At 41.8% G+C, this 21,062-nt stretch overlaps 1 protein-coding gene across 1 annotated transcript in view; it reads right to left on the minus strand.

The window, feature by feature from the left end:
• The window catches only part of LOC100564542 (sodium/potassium-transporting ATPase subunit alpha-1), a 42,779-nt gene that overhangs the window by 11,076 nt on the left and 10,641 nt on the right, over positions 1–21,062 (minus strand). The window contains exons 2-9 of the mRNA XM_008119744.3: positions 9,026–9,133; positions 8,822–8,881; positions 6,772–6,975; positions 6,455–6,568; positions 6,212–6,346; positions 5,377–5,494; positions 1,680–1,948; positions 285–483 (exon numbers count right to left, since the gene is read on the minus strand). Of these exons, the coding sequence (XP_008117951.2) occupies positions 285–483; positions 1,680–1,948; positions 5,377–5,494; positions 6,212–6,346; positions 6,455–6,568; positions 6,772–6,975; positions 8,822–8,881; positions 9,026–9,133 (1,207 nt within the window). The remainder of the gene's footprint in view (positions 1–284; positions 484–1,679; positions 1,949–5,376; positions 5,495–6,211; positions 6,347–6,454; positions 6,569–6,771; positions 6,976–8,821; positions 8,882–9,025; positions 9,134–21,062) is intronic.

The following is a 21,062-nucleotide window of genomic DNA, read 5'->3' on the forward strand; positions in this document are numbered from 1 at the left end:
ATATTTAATAAAGATAATCAATTAAAATCAATCCATTAATCTATTATCTATTAAAATTAACAAAAAAGAAAATAAAATTAAAAAGAAAAAAGTAATATCACAGCTTCAGATGTTCCCACACCATTTTTTTCAGAAAGGCTCTGAAAAACATTTAGTGTCTTCTCCCTGGAGGCACTGCTGTTATGAAACACTAAAACAGTTCATTGCAGATATTAGCTTATATTTTTAGCCATAGGCAGATGGTGGTGCCCAGTTATCTTTGACAAGAAAAGCAGACAACTTACCACTCTGGTTTTCTGTAGTGTCAGCCTCATGGATCTGGTTATCAAACCACATGTGAGCAACTGTCATCCGGTTCTGAGTCAGGGTACCCGTTTTGTCAGAGCAGATTGTAGATGTGGAGCCAAGGGTTTCCACAGCTTCTAAATTCTTCACCAGACAATTCTTACGAGCCATGCGTTTGGCTGTCAGTGTCAGACAAACCTACAGAATGACAATGAGATGGATGCATGTATGCAATGAAGTCTTGTCTCCACACATCTTTTATTAGAAGGAGCAAAAAAAAAAAGCTTTTGACAACAGTTGGATCAACAGTTGCTGAAACATCTACATTAAGAAATCAACTGGAGTTTTGAAGTGGGGCGTCACCCCTATGCAGATGACACCCAACTCTACTACTCTTTTCCACCCAATTCCAAGAAGCCGTCCTGATCCTGAACCAGTGCCTGATGGCAGTAAGGGACTTAATGAAGGCAAACAAACTGACACTCCATCCTGACAAGATGTCCTCTTGGTCAGTCAGAAGGCCGATCAGGAGGCCCAGGTGCCAGTGGTGGCTAGGGGAGCCTTTGCACAATTAAAACCTGTGTGCCAGCTGCGCCCATACTTTGAGAAGTCTGATCTGGCTATGGTGGTCCATTCCCTTGTCACATCCAGACTAGATTACTGTAATGCACTCTATGTCGGGTTACCCTTGAAGACTGTCCGGAAGCTTTAGCTGGTACAAAGATCTGCGGCCAGGCTGTTCACTGGAGCACCGCACAGGGAGTGGTCAACCCCCTTGTTGTGGCAGCTCCACTGGATACCAGTCTGTTCCCGGGCGCAATTTAAAGTGTTAGTTTAAAGCCTTGAACGGTTCAGGCCCAACCTACCTTTCTAACCACATCTCCCGATACAAGCCTGCCTGAGTACTAAGATCTGCTGGAGAGATCCTGCTCTCGGTCCCACCCCCATCTCAGGTATGGCTGGTGGGAATGAGAGAGGGCCTTCTTGACGGTGGTTCCTTGGCTCTGCAACCCCCTTCCTAAAGACATTAGAATGACTCATTCCCTGTTGTCCTTCAGAAAACAAATAAAAACCTTTCTCTGGAAGGAAGCCTTTGGGGAAGACAACTGATGGACTGCATTAAATGGCAATGAAATTTGATTATGGCAATGAGAGGGAGCTGGTTTTAAATATTGTTGATTTTTAATACTGTTTTATCATGTATTCTTGTTTTAATTTTTGCATATGTGATATCTGTATTTTGAATTGATACTGTATTATGCTTGAATGGCATTGAATTGTTGCTGATTTGTTAGCCGCTCTGAGTCCCTCCATGAGACACAGAGGGTGGGATATAAAACAAGTAAATAAATAAAATAAGTAGCTCCTCAAAAAAGTATTTGCTTTCAACTTACTGTGACTGTAGCAAGCAGACCCTCAGGTACATTGGCAACAATGATGCCAATCAGGAAGATAACAGCCTCCAGCCAAGTATATTCAAGGATCAGTGAAAGAATGAAGAAAGAAACACCAAGGAACACAGCTACACCAGTGATTATGTGGATGAAGTGCTCAATTTCTACAGCAATGGGTGTCCGGCCCCCTTCCAGTCCAGAGGCCAATGTGGCAATGCGGCCCATTACAGTACGATCACCAGTGTTAATGACTACACCACGGGCAGTACCTGGAAAGAACAATAAAGCTATGGTGAAATCAGGTATGCAAGCAATTATAAACCTCACTGGAGACAGAGAGGTCTATGAGGTTCCTGTAGTCAAGCAGCTCAAAGGATATTGCAACTACAAGCAGAGTAGTGACCTGCATCCCAGTTTTTGGACAATGGAATAAAGGGCATACTTATTAAGTTTGCAGATGACACCAAATTGGAAGGGACAGCTAATATCCCAAAAGACAGAATCAGATTCCAACCTGACCTCAACAGATTAAGAGCTGGGCCAAAGCTAACAAAATTAATGTCATAGGCAATAAAAATGAAATGCATACTCCAGTTGTATTATGACGCAGCAGCTCTGGAATGGGTGAAGGAAAGGGCCACTTTGCGAAAAAATAGGATATTGGTGTTAGAAGGTCAGGACCTGAATAAGGGATGGCATGCCTATTTATGGAAGAGGAAAAGCTTTAAAGAAAAAAACTTTAATAATCACTATTTGAGAGAAGCACTACTAAAAACGTGGGAGAAATATAAACACAGATTTTACAGGAAGGTCCCATTATGGCTCTCACCTCTGGAATCAGAACATACGAGAGAGATTCCCAAGGAAAGATGGCTTACGTACAAACAATTGGTAAAGATAGATAATGAAGGAATACATTTAAAATCATATGAGGAAATTAAACAAACAGAACCATCTATGACCTGGTTAAACTATTGGCAGATTAGAGAATGCTTTAAGAAGGATAACCAAATAGGGTTTGAGAAGGAGACAACTTGGGATATTGTTCTAAAACTAGAGACAAAAATAATTAAAGTGCTATATAAACAGTTACTGATGTGGGAAACAGAAGAAGATTATGTAAAAGATAATATGGGCAAGGGAGATCGGACACACTATAAACTTGGAGGACTGGGAAAGATGTTGGCAAAAAAGATTGAAAGTTTTACATACTCAACAGCTCTAAAGGAAAGCTGGTATAAAATCTTTTTTAGATGGTATATCACACCGGTAAAATTGGCAAAATATAATAAGGGGAAAAACGGGGAGGAGTGTTGGAAATGTAGGAAAAAAAAGGGGGATTTTTTCCATATGTGGTGGGGATGTAAGATGGTTAAAAGGTTCTGGAGAACAGTACACAGGGAGATGGAGATCATACTACAAAAAAAAAATTCATGTTAAAACCTAATATTTTTATTAGGTTTAACGGACTTTTCTTTGGATCTAAATAATGAAAAACTTTTTATATATATGATAAGCGCAGCAAGAATAGTAATTGCGAGATTATGGAAGACATCGGAAATACCGTCATTAGAGCAATGGACATTGAAATTGATGGACATACAAAATATGGACATTTTAACACAGATAATTTCAAAGGATCAAACAAGGATAAAAACGGACTGGAGTAATGTGAGCAAATATTTAAGGGAAAAAAGGAATCTGGAAATATAGAAGGAATTAATGAGTAAGCAAAGACACTCTCAGGTCTTAGGAAAATAAGTTCGGAAAAAATAGGAAAGATAAGAAGCAAACCGCAGAGCAGTGGAGCTGGAAGATAACACAGAGAGGAGGGAGGGCTTTGGGTTTCTCCTTATTTTTTTCTTTTTCCTTTCTTTTTTCTTTTTTTTCTTTTGGAGTATACTCGTCTTCCTCCTGTTATTTTTATTGTACTGTAATAATTATAAATAAAATGATTTAAAAAAATGAAATACATACATATAAAATAGGTTACACCTGGCTTGAAACCAGTACATGTGAAAGTGATCTAGGAGTCTTAGGCCAGAAGCTAAACATGGGTCAACAGTGTGATCCAACAGCTAAAAAAAATCAATTCGATTTTAGGCTGTATCAATGGGGGTATAATGTTGAGATTGAGGGAAGTTATAGTCCCACTCTAGTCCGCTTTAGTCAGACCTCACCTGGGATACTGTCAACACAATTCAAGAAGGATATTAGCAAGCTGGAATGTGTCCAGAAAAGAGTGTCCGTTCCTGGAAGGTGTAGGACCCAAAAAATAGGCTCACACCGCTGGTCGCAATGGAAAACTTTATTGAATCTGCCTTGCCAAGATGACTGCAAAAGCTTTTACTGACCCTCTTCCGCTTTTCCCCTCAGTATATGGGGTTGTTGCCTCCCCCCTCCTCCTTCTCCATCCACACCTCCCTTTCCTTTTGTCCTTTCCCACGTTTGAAGACCAGACCCTGTCATAAATCAGCCTATCCCGCCAAATGGTCTCCTTCCTCTGTCCTCTTGTAGTCAGGTTGCGAAAAGACCAGCTTTGATGATGCTGTTCTTTATTGCACCCTGACATGACTCCCCCCTTCGGACGACGACCCTGCGGGGAGAGACAAAGTTCCGACAATCTAAGAACAACAGCAGCAGAATAAGCCAGGAGAAGGAAAGAAGAAGGAGAGAGAGAGTCCAACCCCCCCCCCCCCCTTTTCGGGATCATGGTCCAGGTTTATGGGGAAACTTTGTGTGAAACTGTTTTCTCAACTTTGGTGCTTTAACATGCTCTGCTGCTACCCATTCCGGGTGTAAGGTCTGTGAAGACCACTGGACCAAGTGACAAACATCTAGAAAGTTAGCCATATGAGGAATAGCATAGGGAGCTGGGGATGTTTAGTTTGGAGAAGAGAAAGTTGAAAGGGGACATGAGAGCCATGTTTAAATATTTGAAAGGGTGTCACACTAGAGTAGGCCTGCTGCTCTAGAGACCAGGATGTGGAGCAAAGGATTCAAATGGCAGTAAAACAGATTCCACTTAAACACCAGGAAGAAATTCCTGATGGTGATAGCTGTTCAGAAGGGAATATGCTGCCTGGTAGTATGGTCAATTCTCCCTCTTTGGAGGTTTTTAAGTAGATGTTGGATGGCTATCTCCTAAGATTGCTTTGATGTTATTTTACTGTGCAGACTGGATGGCCCTTTGAAGTCTCATCCAACTCTATGAATTCTATGATTCATTTTCAAATGAACTCTTACACCCTTTTTTGTACTTTAGAGATAATTATCAACAATCTTTGTCTGCTTCCACTGTCACTTGTTACCCTCCCAAGGCAAAGAGTCATCTCTAAGACAATACAGTATTGAAGCAAGTCTGAGTGGCAAGGTTTTCCAGGTCCCTGATAAACTTATCACTAAATCAGCATAGCCAGGCAAATGGCTGGGGCAGCTACAGCAGATGGGCTTGCACTTCAATTCTGGCTGGAATTAAGCTCTCCAAACGCCAAACAGCTCTGCCTGAATGCCTTCATTGTTCAGAGAGTACACAAACACAAGCAACTGCATGTTGTTTTTGTTGGGCAAAACAGTCACCTGTGAGCTCTAGTGTGCTAGCAGAGAAGGTACTCTATTAGGATGACTTCCCACATTCTTGGCTCTTATTATTCATGACTTCGATAAAAAAGAATAGAAAACACTTTTTTCTTTTTACCTTCAACACAATTGGTAGAGAAAAAACCAATATTCCTAGTCTCCAGAGGATTCTCATTTGTGAACTCTGGGGACCTAGTCTGAGGCTCCGATTCACCTGTGAGAGAAGAGTTGTCCACCTGCATGAGAAAATATTTTAAAAGCAGGTTAAGGAGCTGATCTGACACCCCCCCCCCCCAAGAGACTAGCATTCTCCTGCAAAAAATATAAATAAATAAAAATCCAAAAATGTTTTGAAACAAGGGGAAACTGACCCAGAAGTCAACTTCCTAGTCACTTCCTGACTGAAGGCCTCCTTCCCTTAGGTTTAAAATACAGTAGAGTCTCACTTATCCAACCTTCGCTTATCCAACGTTCTGTATTATCCAACACAGTTTGCCTTTTAGTAGTCAATGTTTTTGTAGTCAATTTTTCAATACATTGCAGAGTTTTGGTGCTAAATTCGTAAATACAGTAATTATTACATAACGTTATCGTGCATTGAACTGCTTTTTCTGTCCATTTGTTGGGGCTTAATTTGTAAATTTGACGTTTAATAGGCTTTTCTTTAATCCCTCCTTATTATCCAACATTTTTGTTTATCCAACGCTCTGCTGGCCCATTTATGCTGGATAAGTGAGACTCTACTGTAGCAGAAAGAACCAAAATTGACTCCCAAACCACCAAGACATTTGAGAGAAGTTTTCCTTTAAGAACAAAACTATGTGGACCCTGATACCCAGAGAGGATGCTTTTCTCTGACACTTTTCTCTACTCTGCTGATAATAAGGAAAGAAGCCTCAAACAGGCTCCAACATTCTTCAGGTGCATATTAGTCCCTTCAGAACTGCACTTACCTTACAACCATGGGCTGAAATGATCCGCAGATCGGCTGGGATTCTGTCTCCTCCTTTCACCTCCACCAGATCTCCAACAACCACCCCTTCTGCATTGATGCTCAATTTCTCACCACTTCGGATCACCAGAGCTTGCTGTAACAAAGAGGAGCTTTCAAGCATCATCCAGTAATACCCCAAGTCTTTGCTTAGGATATCTCAATACTGATATCTGCCATCACAATTGTGGGACATATTACCTACCTGAGGTACCATATTTTTGAAGGACTCCATGATCTTTGAACTCTTTGCTTCTTGATAGTAAGAGAAGCAGCCAGTTACGATGACAACAGCAGCTAGTACAACACCGAGATACAACTGTGAGATATAAATGAAAAACTCAAAATCAGTTTAGGTGATAGGTTTTTTGTCACAAGATCAGATAACCACACAACCCTAAGCAACCATATAGTGGGAAAGCATGCTCTCTTGAAATGGGGCTGTACACGTTAAACAAGTCAGATCTGCTATGTAGCTTAATACCATTACATTTCTCCCATCAACTCCATACATTTACTCACATTGTCATTGTTTGGTTCCTCCTCTGTTGCAGCCTGAATACCATACGCCAAAAAACAAAGGATGGCCCCAATCCACAAGAGAAGGGAAAAGCCCCCAAATAGCTGCCGGCAGAATTTGACCCATTCTGGAGTTGTAGGAGGAGGGGTTAGAGCATTAGGACCATCACGAGCCAAGATCTCAGCAGCTCGGGCAGGAGTCAGGCCCTAGAAATCAGATAAAGGGGAAGAGGAAAAATCAATATACACTTCTGTGCCCAAGAGATATTATGACTTTTCTATTCAAGAGGGACCACCCTCAAAACTAGGAAAACTAGGCTATTTTAGTATGCAACCCAAACATGACAGCTTTTTTTAACACTCTCTACTACAAAATCATTTTATATAGTTTAATTTTCTTTCTTAATAGCAACAATTTCTCTAATTTTAAGGCTTTCAGGTAGGGCTGTCATCAAACCTATCTTATATGTTCTGAATTTAGTAAATAACTTGGCCCAAGTAACCTGAGCCAATGTATCCGCAGGTCAATGTGAGTACAGTAGAGCCTCACTTATCCAACATTCGCTTATCCAATTTTCTACATTGTCCAACGCAGTCGGCCTTTTAGTAGTCAGTTTTTGTAGTCAATCTTTTCAATACATTGGTACTGAATTCGTAAGTACAGTAATTGCTACATAACATTGCTGTGTATTGAACTGCTCTGTCAAATTTGTTGTAAAACATGATGTTTTGGTGCTTAATTTGTAAAATCATAATGTAATTTGATGTTTAATAGGTTTTTCCTTAATCCCTCCTTATTATCCAACATATTTGCTTATCCAATGTTCTGCCAGCCCGTTTATGTTGGATAAGTGAGACTCTACTGTACTACATCTTAACTCAGGAGTATCCAATCTTTTGACTTCTTTGGGCTACATTGGAAGAATTGTCTTGGGCTACACATAAAATACTAAACTAACACTACCCATAGCTGATGTGGAAAATAAAACGAATTGTGTGATATCCATTATCACAAGCAAAAAAAAAAAAAAAAAAAAAAAAAGAGCCACACATAATAATTTTAATTATGTGCTACCCAGTTTGCAGTCTTTTAAAATCACTGGGCATATCTTCTGGCTGAACGGCTTGCAATTGTATTACAATGTGAATTACAGATAACGCTCTGAGATTTGTGGATGCAACATCCTCTCTTTATTCCAATTAATTGCACTGTTGTCTCCAAAGCTCGCACTTGAGAACTGTGCAATTGAGTTTCTCTCTCTCACACACACACACAATAAAAACTTATGTTTTAAGTAAGTTGGGCTGCACTCATAGGTGCTCTGGGCTGAATGTGGCCCATAAACTATGGGCTGGACAAGCCTGCCCTAAAAAAGAAAATCTTCTGAATAGAGTGGTGAAAAGCTACTCCAGGAGAACCTAAAAGCAGGGGGCACTGGGGCATTTAACATCAGCCTTACTGGGGGAAAGATCATAACATCAGATAGTTTCTGACTAGTTAGCACATTAGGAGATGTCTTCCCAACATGTATCACTGACCTTTGTCTAAATACGAAAAAATGTAAACCAAATTTCAAAGGATATGTTATCCAGTTACTGTTTCATTTTTCAAGTTAGCTTCTCCATCAGAGCTAAAGCCTATGAAATACTGAACTTTTCCAGATCTCCAGAAGACCACTAAACCCAGAACAGTCAATAGAAAGGAAATCAGAATGTTTCAAAGCAAACATTCATTCTTGTTCACATAAAGAGATAAAATATGACTGTCAAATCCAAAAGATATCGAGTTTCACTTAGGCCCCTTCTATACTGCCATATAATCCAGATTATCAAGGCAGATAATCTGGATTTTATGTGGCAGTGAAGGATGAACCTTAGCCACAGTCCGAAAAAAGAATTTGTGGACATCTCTAGGTCCTCCAGTAGGGTTCTATGGTATGTTCTAGCACAAACCCTAAATTTAGGGTTTGCAATTATTCTCAGTTAAGAAAAAGGACTCTCTCTACCCATTTCCTGTTCTTTCAAACCCTTTTGCAAAGATGGCCCAAATTACCCGGCTGAGGTCTGTTCCATATTTCTGATGAAGTTCATCAAGGGTGAGTTTGTGATCATCCTGCAAAGCAAAATATTACATAAATAAACAAACAAACAAGATCAGAAACTAAAAAAAGTGTTGCCAATAATCACAATGATGTTCAACACCTTGAAGTTAATGAGATGAGTTTCATTTTCCCCTTGAATGACAATCTCTTCTTACCAGTGAAACTTCCTTTTTCAATTCTTCCATATCCCTCTCTTTCTTCCCCTTTTTTGTCTTGGCTCCATGTTCATTCGTAGCTGCCGACTCATATTTGTCACGCCCCGTCTATAAGAGAATCAGATAGGATAAGGAGCTGCCTTGCCATGAATTGGGTCTCCTGTTCATCCTACTTAGCATCCTGCAAAGGCAAAACAGAAGCTCTGTCTTGCATTCAGGATAACCTCCATCAAACAGAGAAAATTGGTAAGTGACCCTTTTAGAACCCTTGAATCCCTTCAAGGACTTATGCGATGCAGTAGGACAGGACCAGAAATATTCTTTTCATGGTGATGCAATGTGTTTGCTTGATCCAAAAGTGATTTACAATACAATCAAATGCCATTTAAACATTATAAACTGCAACACTCAACAAGGCAAGGCAACCCAGACAGGCTAACAACGGAAGATTCACAGGTGTTCACCAAAGGGGAGAAAGGCCCACTCCAAGCCCATAGGATCCATGCTCAAAAAGTCACCTGCAGATATTCACACTTGGAACTTTCAAGTAAAAGCAGAACCAATCAATTTAAGAAGTTTAGCTATGGTATGAAATCTAATCATAGCTTGTGACCATATAGCAAACTATTGCTTATTTAAGTTTGCAAATCAGAATTCAGGTGGCCATTCTACCTCAAAGTTTTTATATACATGACAGAAATGTGAAGAGTATTTTTTTTATATTCCTGATTAGTTAATATTAAAAAACTGAGGCAAGATGATCACTTAAATTCTTGTCCCTCCACTCCTTCATCCACAAGGTTAAAGGGAAATACCTTCCTTTCTTCCTCCACATCTAATCTCAGACATGAGAGTGAACTCAAAAGCTTAGTGCAAAAAGGGAACAGAGAGGAGGCAAGCAGCTCTAAAACAATTTCCATGCTATACTTTTGGAAGTGTAAGCCATGTTTTAGTTGCAACTATGGTAAGTACAAAACATCACTATATACTTAGGTCGAGCAAGTGTCAGAATGATCCTTTCTACTGTTCTTTTAACACTAGGAGTATTCCCAGTTCCTAACCACGAACCCACCCATAGATACACATGCTTGCTTCATCATTCTCTGGCTGCAATTCAAAAGAATTATTTGGATTTATACAAGGGATCTGTGTGTGTACACAAAGCAGCTCATTTATAAACAGACATTCTACATGCCCAACTTAGTAAGAGTAAGGTCGTTTCTAAGAAAATTCCATAAAAGTATTTTCTGTCACAAGATTAGACTAAAGGAGCTACGTTGTGCAACTTTGAGGGAAACAATCTGGTCTTATTCTATTCATTCATTCATTGAGTTTGGTTTCCCTTTGTACAGGTATTGTAATAAGAGACTAATTCTCCCTTTTCCCAAACAGCCATTGGCACAAGAGTACATTAAGATCTTTGCAAGCACTGCTATATATTCCAATTAAGTGAGAACTGGAGTTAACTAACAGGTTTTTAGTATATCAACTAATAGGACTAAGCCTTTTCACACTTACAACAAGACAGCATTTGTAGACAGTAAGGAAGTCAGCAGCAAGATCTTCTATTGGAAGTAAAAGGGGGAAATCTTTAAATAGCAGTTGAAGCATACACTAAACTGGGGAGGAGACTCTCAGTTTCTGCTTAATTTTTAGCAGTGGCTTAGAACTTACTACAGATCTAGAGTTCTCAGTATGAAAGAAGCAGGCCTCCACAATGTCTGAAGTTGCAACATAAATTGAATCATGGAAGATCTTCAAGGACTGTGATATACGTAAGTTACACTATTAAGATCACACTAAAAGACTTCCTACACCGGTCTTCTCTCTTCTTCCTTGACTTCAGTAGTAACACTATCAGTTCTGATTAACAAGAAGCATTTATTTTGTGATAAAGATGTTTGAGGTGGGGGAACAAGAGCACGAGGAGAAATATGAAGATCAAGATAGGAGTCAGAACCAGGCTCAGAGGAAGCTTTTTCTGTCTGTTCTCTCTCTACATTCATTTAGTTAAACCACCTCTCTTTGCCTCCCATGCAGATGCAGAAAATTGGAACTTCATATGCCAGTTAACTAGAAAGCAAACTAAAGTCCTTCCAACTTCCAGTAAATTCATCGTTGAGGAGCTGTCTGATATTCCCCAGCAAAGAATAAATGTGGTATGGAATCCTTGCAACTTTTGATGTTTGCAAACAACATTCAGTAATTTAGATTCTCAACAAATAGTAGTGATTCTTTCCTCTCCTCCAACCAAGAAGATTGATGGTTCCTGGGTGTCCAAACAGAAGCAACATTTCACAAATATGTGATTCAATAATGGCTTCCACACCGACTCTGTGACAAAGCTCCTATAAGGTTAATCCTCAACAAATATTGGAGCAGGACAAGGTATTGTTAAGATCAGTTCACCCCCATTGTCCAGACCTGAACTTCCAGCCCCCTTCTAAAATTAATTCGGCCTAGGGCAAAAAAAGAGTTCTTATAGATTTAAAACGGCCTCCTGATATGGTAAACTTGGGTGCCCAGGCTGGCGGTCTCTCCAGGTTAAAGGTGGTGCTGTTGAACGCCAGGTCTGTCAATGGAAAAACTGCTATCATCCAGGATTTTATCCTGGATGAACAGGCAGACCTGGTGTGCATAACGGAGACCTGGATGGATGAGGCTGGGGGTGTCAACCTCACCCAGCTTTGTCCACCAGGTTACACCGTGCAGCACCAATCAAGATCTGGAGGGAGGGGAGGTGGTGTCGCAGTAATCTATAAGGAGTCCACCCCCCTGACCAGGTGCCCCATCCCACAGTCAACCTTGTTCGAATGTGTCCACCTGAGGTAGGTGACCGGGACAGACTGGGGATTCTGCTAGTGTACCGACCACCCCGCTGCACTACAGTCTCCCTGCCTGAGCTAGCGGGGGTGGTCTCTGGCCTGGCATTGGAGTCTCAACAGCTCATTGTGCTGGGGGACTTCAATGTCCATGCCGAGACCAACCTTTCAGGCGTGGCTCAGGACTTCATGGCCTCCATGGCAACCATGGGGCTGTCCCAACGAGTATCTGGTCCCACCCACAGAGCTGGGCACACACTTGACTTGGTTTTCTGTCAGTGATGGGAGGAAAATGGAGGTGTGGAGGAGCTTACCATCGCTCCATTGCCATGGACTGACCATCACCTGATCGGGTTTAGACTTGCTGCGCCCCCTAACCTCCGCAGGGGTGGAGGACCCATTAAAATGGTCTGCCCCAGGAGGCTCATGGATCCGGACGGTTTCCTGATGCCTCTTGGGGAGTTTCCCGCCACCTCGGCTGGTGATTCTGTTGATGCCCTTGTCGCTCTCTGGAATTGGGAGATGACTAGGGCAATAGACACGATTGCTCCGGAACGTCACCTCTCGAGTACCCGAGCTAAACCATCTCCTTGGTTTACTGAGGAGTTGGCAGCGATGAAGCGAAAGAAGAGGGGACTAGAGCGCGTGTGGCGTTCAAAACCGAACGAGTCAAACCGAACACGGCTGGGCTCTTATCTTAAGGCTTATGCCGCGGCAATAGACGCTGCAAAGAACTCTTTCTTTGCAGCTAATATTGCGTCCGCACAGAACCGTCCGGCGGAGCTGTTCCGAGTTGTCAGAGGTTTGTTATATCCCGTCCCTCAAGACGGGATCCCTGACAACTCGGCAGCCCGCTGTGAAGCATTTGCTCAGTTCTTTGCGGACAAAGTCGCTTTGATCCGCTCTGGATTTGACACCATATTAACAGCAGTCTCCGAGGATGTAACAAGTGCACCTGCTTGTCCTATTTTGATGGATTCGTTTTGGTTCAGTCCAAGGACGTGGACAAGGTGCTTGGAGAGGTGAGGGCGACCACATGCATCCTAGACCCCTGCCCATCCTGGCTAGTGAGAGAAGCCAGAGGGGGATTGGCCGAGTGGGTGAAGGTGGTGGTGAATGCCTCCCTTCGGGAAGGCATATTTCCAGCGAGCCTTAAATTGGCTGTGATCAAACCGCTGTTGAAGAAGCCATCACTGGACCCCACTCAATTGGAGAACTATCGGCCTATTTCCAATCTCCCCTTTTTGGGCAAGGTCGTGGAACGTGTGGTGGCTGCACAACTCCAGGCATTCTTGGTAGATACTGATTTTCTGGATCCAGCGCAGTCTGGCTTCAGGCCGGGACATGGTACTGAGACAGCCTTGGTCGCCTTAGTCGATGATCTACGCCGGGAACTAGACAGGGGGAGTGTGTCCCTGCTGGTTCTGCTGGACCTCTCAGCGGCCTTTGATACCGCCGATCACGGTATCCTTCTGGGGTGCCTTACCGGGATGGGTCTTGGGGGTACTGTTCTTCAGTGGCTCCGGTCCTTCCTGGAGGGTCGTTCCCAGATGGTGTCATTGGGGGACACCTGCTTGGCCCCACAACCATTGACTTGTGGGGTCCCGCAGGGGTCAATACTGTCCCCCATGTTGTTTAACATATACATGAAGCCGCTGGGAGAGATCATCCGGAGTTTCGGGGTGAGGTGTCATCTGTATGCAGATGATGTCCAGCTCTGTCACTCCTTCCCACCTGTCACTAAGGAGGCTGTTCAGGTCCTGAACCGGTGTCTGGCCACTGTGTCGGACTGGATGAGGGCGAACAGATTGAAACTTAATCCAGATAAGACAGAGGTCCTCCTGGTCAGTCGCAGGGCTGAACAGGGAATAGGGTTACAGCCTGTGTTGGATGGGGTCGCACTCCCCTTGAAGACACAGGTTCGCAGTCTGGGGGTTCTCCTGGACTCATCGCTGAGCCTGGAGCCCCAGGTCTCGGCGGTGGCCAGGGGAGCCTTTGCACAACTCCGCCTTGTGCGTCAGCTGCGCCCGTTCCTTGGGAGGTCTGACTTGGCCACAGTGGTCCACGCTCTGGTTACAGCTCGTTTGGATTACTGCAACGCGCTCTACGTGGGGCTGCCTTTGAAGACGGCTCGGAAGCTCCAACTAGTACAACAGGCGGCAGCCAGACTAATAACAGGAGCGGCTTACAGGGAGTGTACTACTCCCATGCTGAGCCAGCTCCACTGGCTGCCGATATGCTACCGAGCCCAATTCAAAGTGCTGGTTTTGACCTACAAAGCCCTAAATGGTTCTGGCCCATCTTACCTGTCTGAACGTATTTCCCCCTATGAGCCTTCTAGAACTCTTAGATCATCGGGGGAGGCCCTGCTCTCGGTCCCACCAGCCTCGCAGGTAAGGCTGGTGGGAACGAGGGACAGGGCCTTCTCGGTGGTGGCTCCTTGGCTGTGGAACACCCTCCCCAGCAACATACGGCAGATACCAACTCTCCTAGGCTTCAGGAAAGCCTTAAAGACATGGCTGTGCACACAAGCTTTTAATAAGAACATGGACTTTACATGACCTGTACGAAGAATCGAGGATTCTGGATGAATGGATTTTAACCTTGGACATTCTTAAAATTTTATATAATGTGATTTTATTTTGTAATGGTACTTGTTTTATATGAACTGTTGTTTTGTAGATTGTTTTATATGAATTGTTGTTTTTACATTGTTTTTAGGCATTGAATTTTTGCCTGTTTACTGTAAGCCGCTTTGAGTCTCCTCGGAGAGAAAGGCGGGGTAAAAGTGATGTAAATAAATAAATAAATAAATGTCCACTGGTGGAGGTGGTGGGAGGATAACACAGATTTGCTCTTAATGCTGTCTCCTTCATGCCTCTTCCATCCCAAATCCAACCTGGTAACACAAGAATCTAATGTTGATTTCCTAAGTATATATCTTTAAAGGGACTCTTGGTGATCTGAAGTACCTTAAATCATGTAACAGAGAACAAATTATCTATATTATATTTCAGCTACCTGACTGCATAAAATCAAGCTTGCTTATTTTTAAAATGAAACAGTAAGAATGAATGAAAGCCATGTTCATGCAGAGGTTATCTGCTGATCCTGTTTCCTTAGAGTTTTGAATTCATTGTTTTTGTCATGTGCCTTCAAGTTATTTTCAGTTTACATGACCCTATTGTGTTTTTTTTGGGGGGGGGGGAGTGGGGGGGTTAAGAAGAGGTTTGTCATTGTCTTCCTCTGGGGCTCAATGTGTGCATTTTGCCCAAGGTCAGTGAGTGGGTTTCCATAACCAAACTAGTCCAGAATCATAGTTAAACACTGAATTACTACGGGCTGTGGCGCAGCTGTTGAGCAGCTGCCTTAAATCACTCTGACCATGAGGTCATGAGTTCGAGGCCAGCCCGTGGCGGGGTGAGCACCCGTCAATTAAAAATAAAAAATAGCCCCTGCTCGTTGCTGACCTAGCAACCCGAAAGACAGTTGCATCTATCAAGTAGGAGATAAGGTACCACTTATAAAGTGGGGAGGCAAGATTAACTAATTTACGACCTGGAATGAGGAAGTGCCGTCAGTGTGGATGATGAAGCAGCTGCTCCCCCCTATGGCCAGAATCGAACATCCCCTCAGAAGAAGGTTAACTTGCCTCTGCGTGTGTCTCTCAGTCTCTGTTTGATGTGTTTATGGGCATTGAATGTTTGCTCTATGTGTGTTATAATGTGATCCGCCCTGAGTCCCCTTTGGGGTGAGAAGGGCGGAATATAAATACTGTAAATAAATAATAATAATCATGCTGTCTTTCATAGTTCATAATACTGGTAGAATACCATTAGAAGCATGGAGAGGCCAGATGATTGGCAGAAGAATGAAATTTCAGAACTATTTTTTAACAAAGGTATTTATTTCACATAGCATCTAAAATTCAATCTAACAGATCTGAAAAACAGTATTTATTTTCCTCATATTTTCTGCAGAGCTCTACTACATGAAGAACTCCACAGGTTTTTTTAAATAAATGGAATGGAATGGGGAGCTTTTGTTCTCTGCCTGTTATCTGTGCAGAAGGTGAAGCCAAGCTGAAAATGCTCAACATTCTTGATGTTCTCTTTACTGCAGTGTCTCTCCCATCCACTTTTTAGGAAGACGGAGCCATGTGAGTGGAGGGGTAGAAAAATTATTACAACCTTTTAAAAGGCTGCACTTAACCTTTTAACTTCTTTCTTTAGTAAGTAATGACAGAGGTACCAAGAGACTAGACTGCTTGGCATGGTGTGGTTTTCTTTGACTCTTCCTTTTATAATAAAAGGAAGTGCAACTTATAAATCATAAAAGCTGCAAGACACACAGACCTTGCTTTATTTTCTTCCCCTTCTTATGGGTCCAACTTTTCCACACGTCACATTTCCATGTTCCTTCATCCCGCATAATTTGAGTCATTTGCCTGGAAAATTCTGTAACTCTCCCAGTTCAAATTAATGAAGTATATTTAAGTGTTCTGCTTAAATATTAAAGTTGGCCAATTCGTTCTACCAGCCTCCACTCCTAGTGGACTCCAGAGACTGGCATTATACTTCCTATTTTTTACTGTAAGTTTTTTTCATGTTTGGCTCAGATATAGCATGGAAAAACAATGCTAATTTATTTCTCACCACTCATTTCCAGCAGTAATAGGTCAGAGCAGTACAACTACAGTCGGCCGGCATATCCAAAGATTTTGGTTCCAAAGCGTCAACCATCCATGGCTGCAAACAAAACCCCAACAAAAAACAAAAAGCAAATCTTGATTTTGTTGTTTTTATATAATAGACACTAATGATCACATTATTGCATATAATGGGAGTTGTACATACACAGGTTTGGTATCCACTGTGGAACCTGGAACCACTGTAATCAGTAAGAAAAAGTCCTTAAAATCTTGATTCTTGTCAAGTATTCAAGAAATTCTAGTAAATTACAAACCTAACTAAAAGCAGAACTCCTTTGGCCAAGATACATGGCCTGCATATTCCCATGGCTTTTACATCTCACTCTTGCTTTTCTTTCATATTTCTGGATTAGGAAATCAAACCAATGCTATAAAATATATATGCAAGAGCAAACACTGAAAAGAAAGTTAAACTGTAATCCTATATCCATTTGATTATGTTTCAAATCCCAGTGAGATTTCTTCTTAAGAAACAAGTTGAGTGCGCTGAAAGTCATGGGGTAGGCAGATAAGGTAAAGAGTATGATAAAGAGCTTTGGACTTGGATATGATGAATACTGAACAAAGGTTATGTGTTTTAAGCCAAAGTATCTCAAACTCATCCATTTAATTACAATTTATAAGACTGGTGTAAAGACTAAGAAAATGTGTTGAAGATTTATGTATCCATTAACTTAAAGCATTAGTATGCTGCTCACAGGTTTTCTGCTAAATAATTTACAAGAAATAAAAAGCTTATTTCACTTTAATTTTAAAGAGGGAATAAAATCATAAAAGATAAAAAATAACACCAGAATGAGAAGCTGGTTTTAGAAAGTGATGTTTCTATGTCTACCCCCTCCCCCCAAAAAACAACAACTGACAACTCCTCTAGTTTTGAGGCCTCGTATCACTGGTGCTCCAAGCCAGAGAAAAACCCAAATATTAAACAAAGCAGGAGGGCTGCTTTTCAATCTGGACTAGATAAGAGCCAAAGAACACAAAACAAACTCTTTTGGAATCTGCTTTGCTATTGTAGTGACGTCATTAAAATAGCATCCCAAAGAGCTGGAGCTACTACTGTTCTGTGGCCTCACCAACAGATTCTGAATTGTTATCTTCTCAGAGCAATTCAAAGGAAATGGCCTCTCTCCAGTTTACCCATTAGCTAAAACACACACACACACACACACACACACACACACACAAACACAACAACGCCAAAAGCATATATCACTTGGATTAGTCAGTGCACCTACAAGGCAAGAAAGGATGCTGTCTGTTGTAGAAGCCAAAACTGAATATTCGGTATTTGGCTAAATGCCACTCCCAAGTAGAATCTGGTTAAAAGGGGCCAATGGAAAAAGAAATTCAGGAGAACATTTTTTTTCAAAAGAAAGCAAGGCTGTGTTCATAGGTTCTACAGCTACCTGCTTTTTAAGCTTGGAAAGTGAAGTAATATTCTGAACAGACAGGGCCAACCCAGGGTTGTTGTATGTCTTTCGGGCTGTGTGGCCATGTTCCAGAAGCATTCTCTCCTGACGTTTCGCCTACATCTATGGCAGGCATCCTCAGAGGTTGTGAGGTATGGAGAAAACTAAGCAAAGAGGTTAATATATATCTGTGGAAAGTCTAGGGTGAGAGAGGTCAGTATGAATGTTGTGTAGTTAATCACTTAAATTAGCATTGAAAAGCTTATCTGCTGTCTTCTTCCTGCCTCTGGGGCATCCTTTGTTTAGAGTCGTTAACTGCCCTTGGTTGATTCATGTCTGGAAATCCTCTGTTTTCAGAGTATTGCTTTTTATTTACTGTTCTGATTTTTGAGTTTTGTAATACTGGTAGCCAGATTTTGTTCATTTTCATGGTTTCTTCCTTTCTGTTGAAGTTGTCCACATGCTTGTGGATTTCAATGGCTTCTCTGTGTAGTCTGACATGATAGTTGTTAGAATGGTCCAGCATTTTTGTGTTCTCAAATAGTATTCTGTGTCCAGGCTGGTTCATCAAATGCTCTGCTATGGCTGATTTCTCTGGTTGAATTGCAGTGCCTTTCATGTTCTTTGACTCTTGTTTGGGCGCTGCGTTTGGTGGTCCCTATGTAGACTTGTCCACAGCTGCATGGTATCCGGTAGACTCCTGCAGAAGAGAGAGGATTCCAGAGCTTCTGGAACATGGCTACACAGCCCGAAAGACATACAACAACCAACCCTGTGATCCCGGCCATGAAAGCCTTCGACAACACAAGGGCCAACCCATTTTGGAAGGAACACATAGAATTTTAATGACTGGGCCTTATAGGCTTCTGGACTGGGATAAAAGTCTAGAAACAAGTTAATAGACTTGTGGATAAACAAATCATAATTCTGGATTTTTATGCCATATTTCAGAGGAAGGAACTGGCAAAACTACCTCAGTACTTCTTGCCTAAGAAAATTCAATGTGTTCATTGGGTCTCCACAAATTAAAAGCTAACTTGAAGGCACACACATATGTAATTGTATTGGCCATTCAAAAGGGGAAAAATGAAGATGACCTAGCACCTAACAGAGTTTTGTCCATGTATGTTCTCCAACCACTTGGCAGGCCTAGAGAGATTTCACCCATACATAAGTGATTCCATTTATCATTTAACTAACAAATGACATTCTAGATGAACATAAATAATCTTATTTATTTTTAATGTTTAATTTATATATTCTGTCTTTCTCCCAGTACAAGTCAAATGTATTTGATGCTGTAAGCCTCTGGCTCAATGAGAGATGCCAAACAGTTGCAACCACTATTCAAGCCAACTCTCCTCCCTCATAAGCAGTCCCTGTGAGGTAATGGAAAAATTACCTTCTTGACAGATGTTGGGTAGCATATTCATGCCGAGAAATTTCAGTGACAATAGAGCTTGTAGAACAAATGCAAAATGTATATGTGAGAAAGATCACTCAAGGAGATCTGAAACTAGGACTGGAAAACAGGCAGAGAACAATGCCTCTCTTACTTTAAGAGAAACTGGATCCTCTGACACGCTTATCTTTCCTCAAGCCTTTCATACCATATATGGGGCCACAGCATCTCTTCTCACCAAACAGCCTTTCTGGTTGATACAGCCAAGCGAAACACTGTTTGTTTCTGAGGCAGGCACCCATAGACAATACACACAGATAGGGAAGTACCATTTTGCTTTGATCTGACTGGCAAGAACACAACACTCCACTCTGCCCAACAGTGATAATACTGCCAGTCACTCCATAGTGGTTTCTCCTTGCTTCTAGAAAATATGATGGGCAGTTATTCCCCCCCCCCCCCACCTGCCCCGACCTGCAATCCCAAGCCTAGGGTAATTAAAAACAGAGATAGGAACCTGTCACCAACTGGGATACTCAGGTATTTAATCACAGGACTGAGAGAATACTGACAGACGACCTCATCTACCCCTTGAAGGCTGTTTACACATGTCTTTCTGATCAATCCCACAAGAGATAATTCTGTGATGGGCCTCTAATAAATCCACTGCTTCCAGAGTGTGATATCTCTGGTAAGAAGACTCAACTTATGCACTTAGAAGACTCAACTTATGCACCTTTCCTCTTCTTCTCAGTGCTCCCCTGAGCTTTAGAAGAAGCCAAATCCATCCCAAAGGTGGGCTGCTTTGAATGCTCACAATTACAGTAGGAGTCAGGATATTCTCTACTGCTCTTTGTACACACTGTAGAGTGACAGAGGAGGGTCAGTAGTACCCAAAGTAAGAATTTGCCTCAAGTAGGTCACACCCAGTTAAGCTATTACAGCTTTGGGAAACTATGTCCTCTGATTTTTTTTTAAACCAAAACCCTCCTCCAGGACAGAGCTAGCCTGAGATCTGATGCAAAGGAAGGTTTGGTTGGAACCAGTACTAGATATACTTTGGCTAAGGCAAACTTCAGATTGAAATGGAAAACTACTGGCATACTTTTATCTAAGGGAACAATGAAGTTACTGCACCAGATTTAGATTATATACATTAGATATATAGTATCATGCTTTCCTTGGTCAAGCATCAATGGAATCTCAGCTCACTTGCTATAAATATTTTCTTTTTCTTTTTAACAAAAAGAAGACACAAAGGGTGTATCTACACTGTTAAATTCACACAGTTGGATACCATTTTAACACCCCTGGCTCAATACTATGGAATTCATATGCAGCATATAAACCCCTTACTCTTGTAACACTGATGGTGTCAGGCTTACTTCAAAGGACCAGTCTGAACGCAGATCAAAGACAGCTGCTCTCAAACACAATCTTTATTGAAGAATACATGACTTTGGAAAAGTCGAGAATGACCTAATGTTTACATACATCTAATTTTATCACTTCTGATGCAACGTAACATCACACGCAAATATCATCATCAAACCCCACCTTCTGGATCACATTTCCACCAAGGTTTCTATCCCCCCCACACTACAGCAATTATAATTGTTTATACTTTCACCCCTGAGTTCCCAGGCTCATTTTATCTTCTCCCGCCAGGTGCTCGCATGTTTATGTTATG

This window comes from Anolis carolinensis, chromosome 2, assembly GCF_035594765.1.
Source record: "Anolis carolinensis isolate JA03-04 chromosome 2, rAnoCar3.1.pri, whole genome shotgun sequence".
Classification (NCBI taxonomy): Eukaryota; Metazoa; Chordata; class Lepidosauria; order Squamata; family Dactyloidae; genus Anolis; species Anolis carolinensis.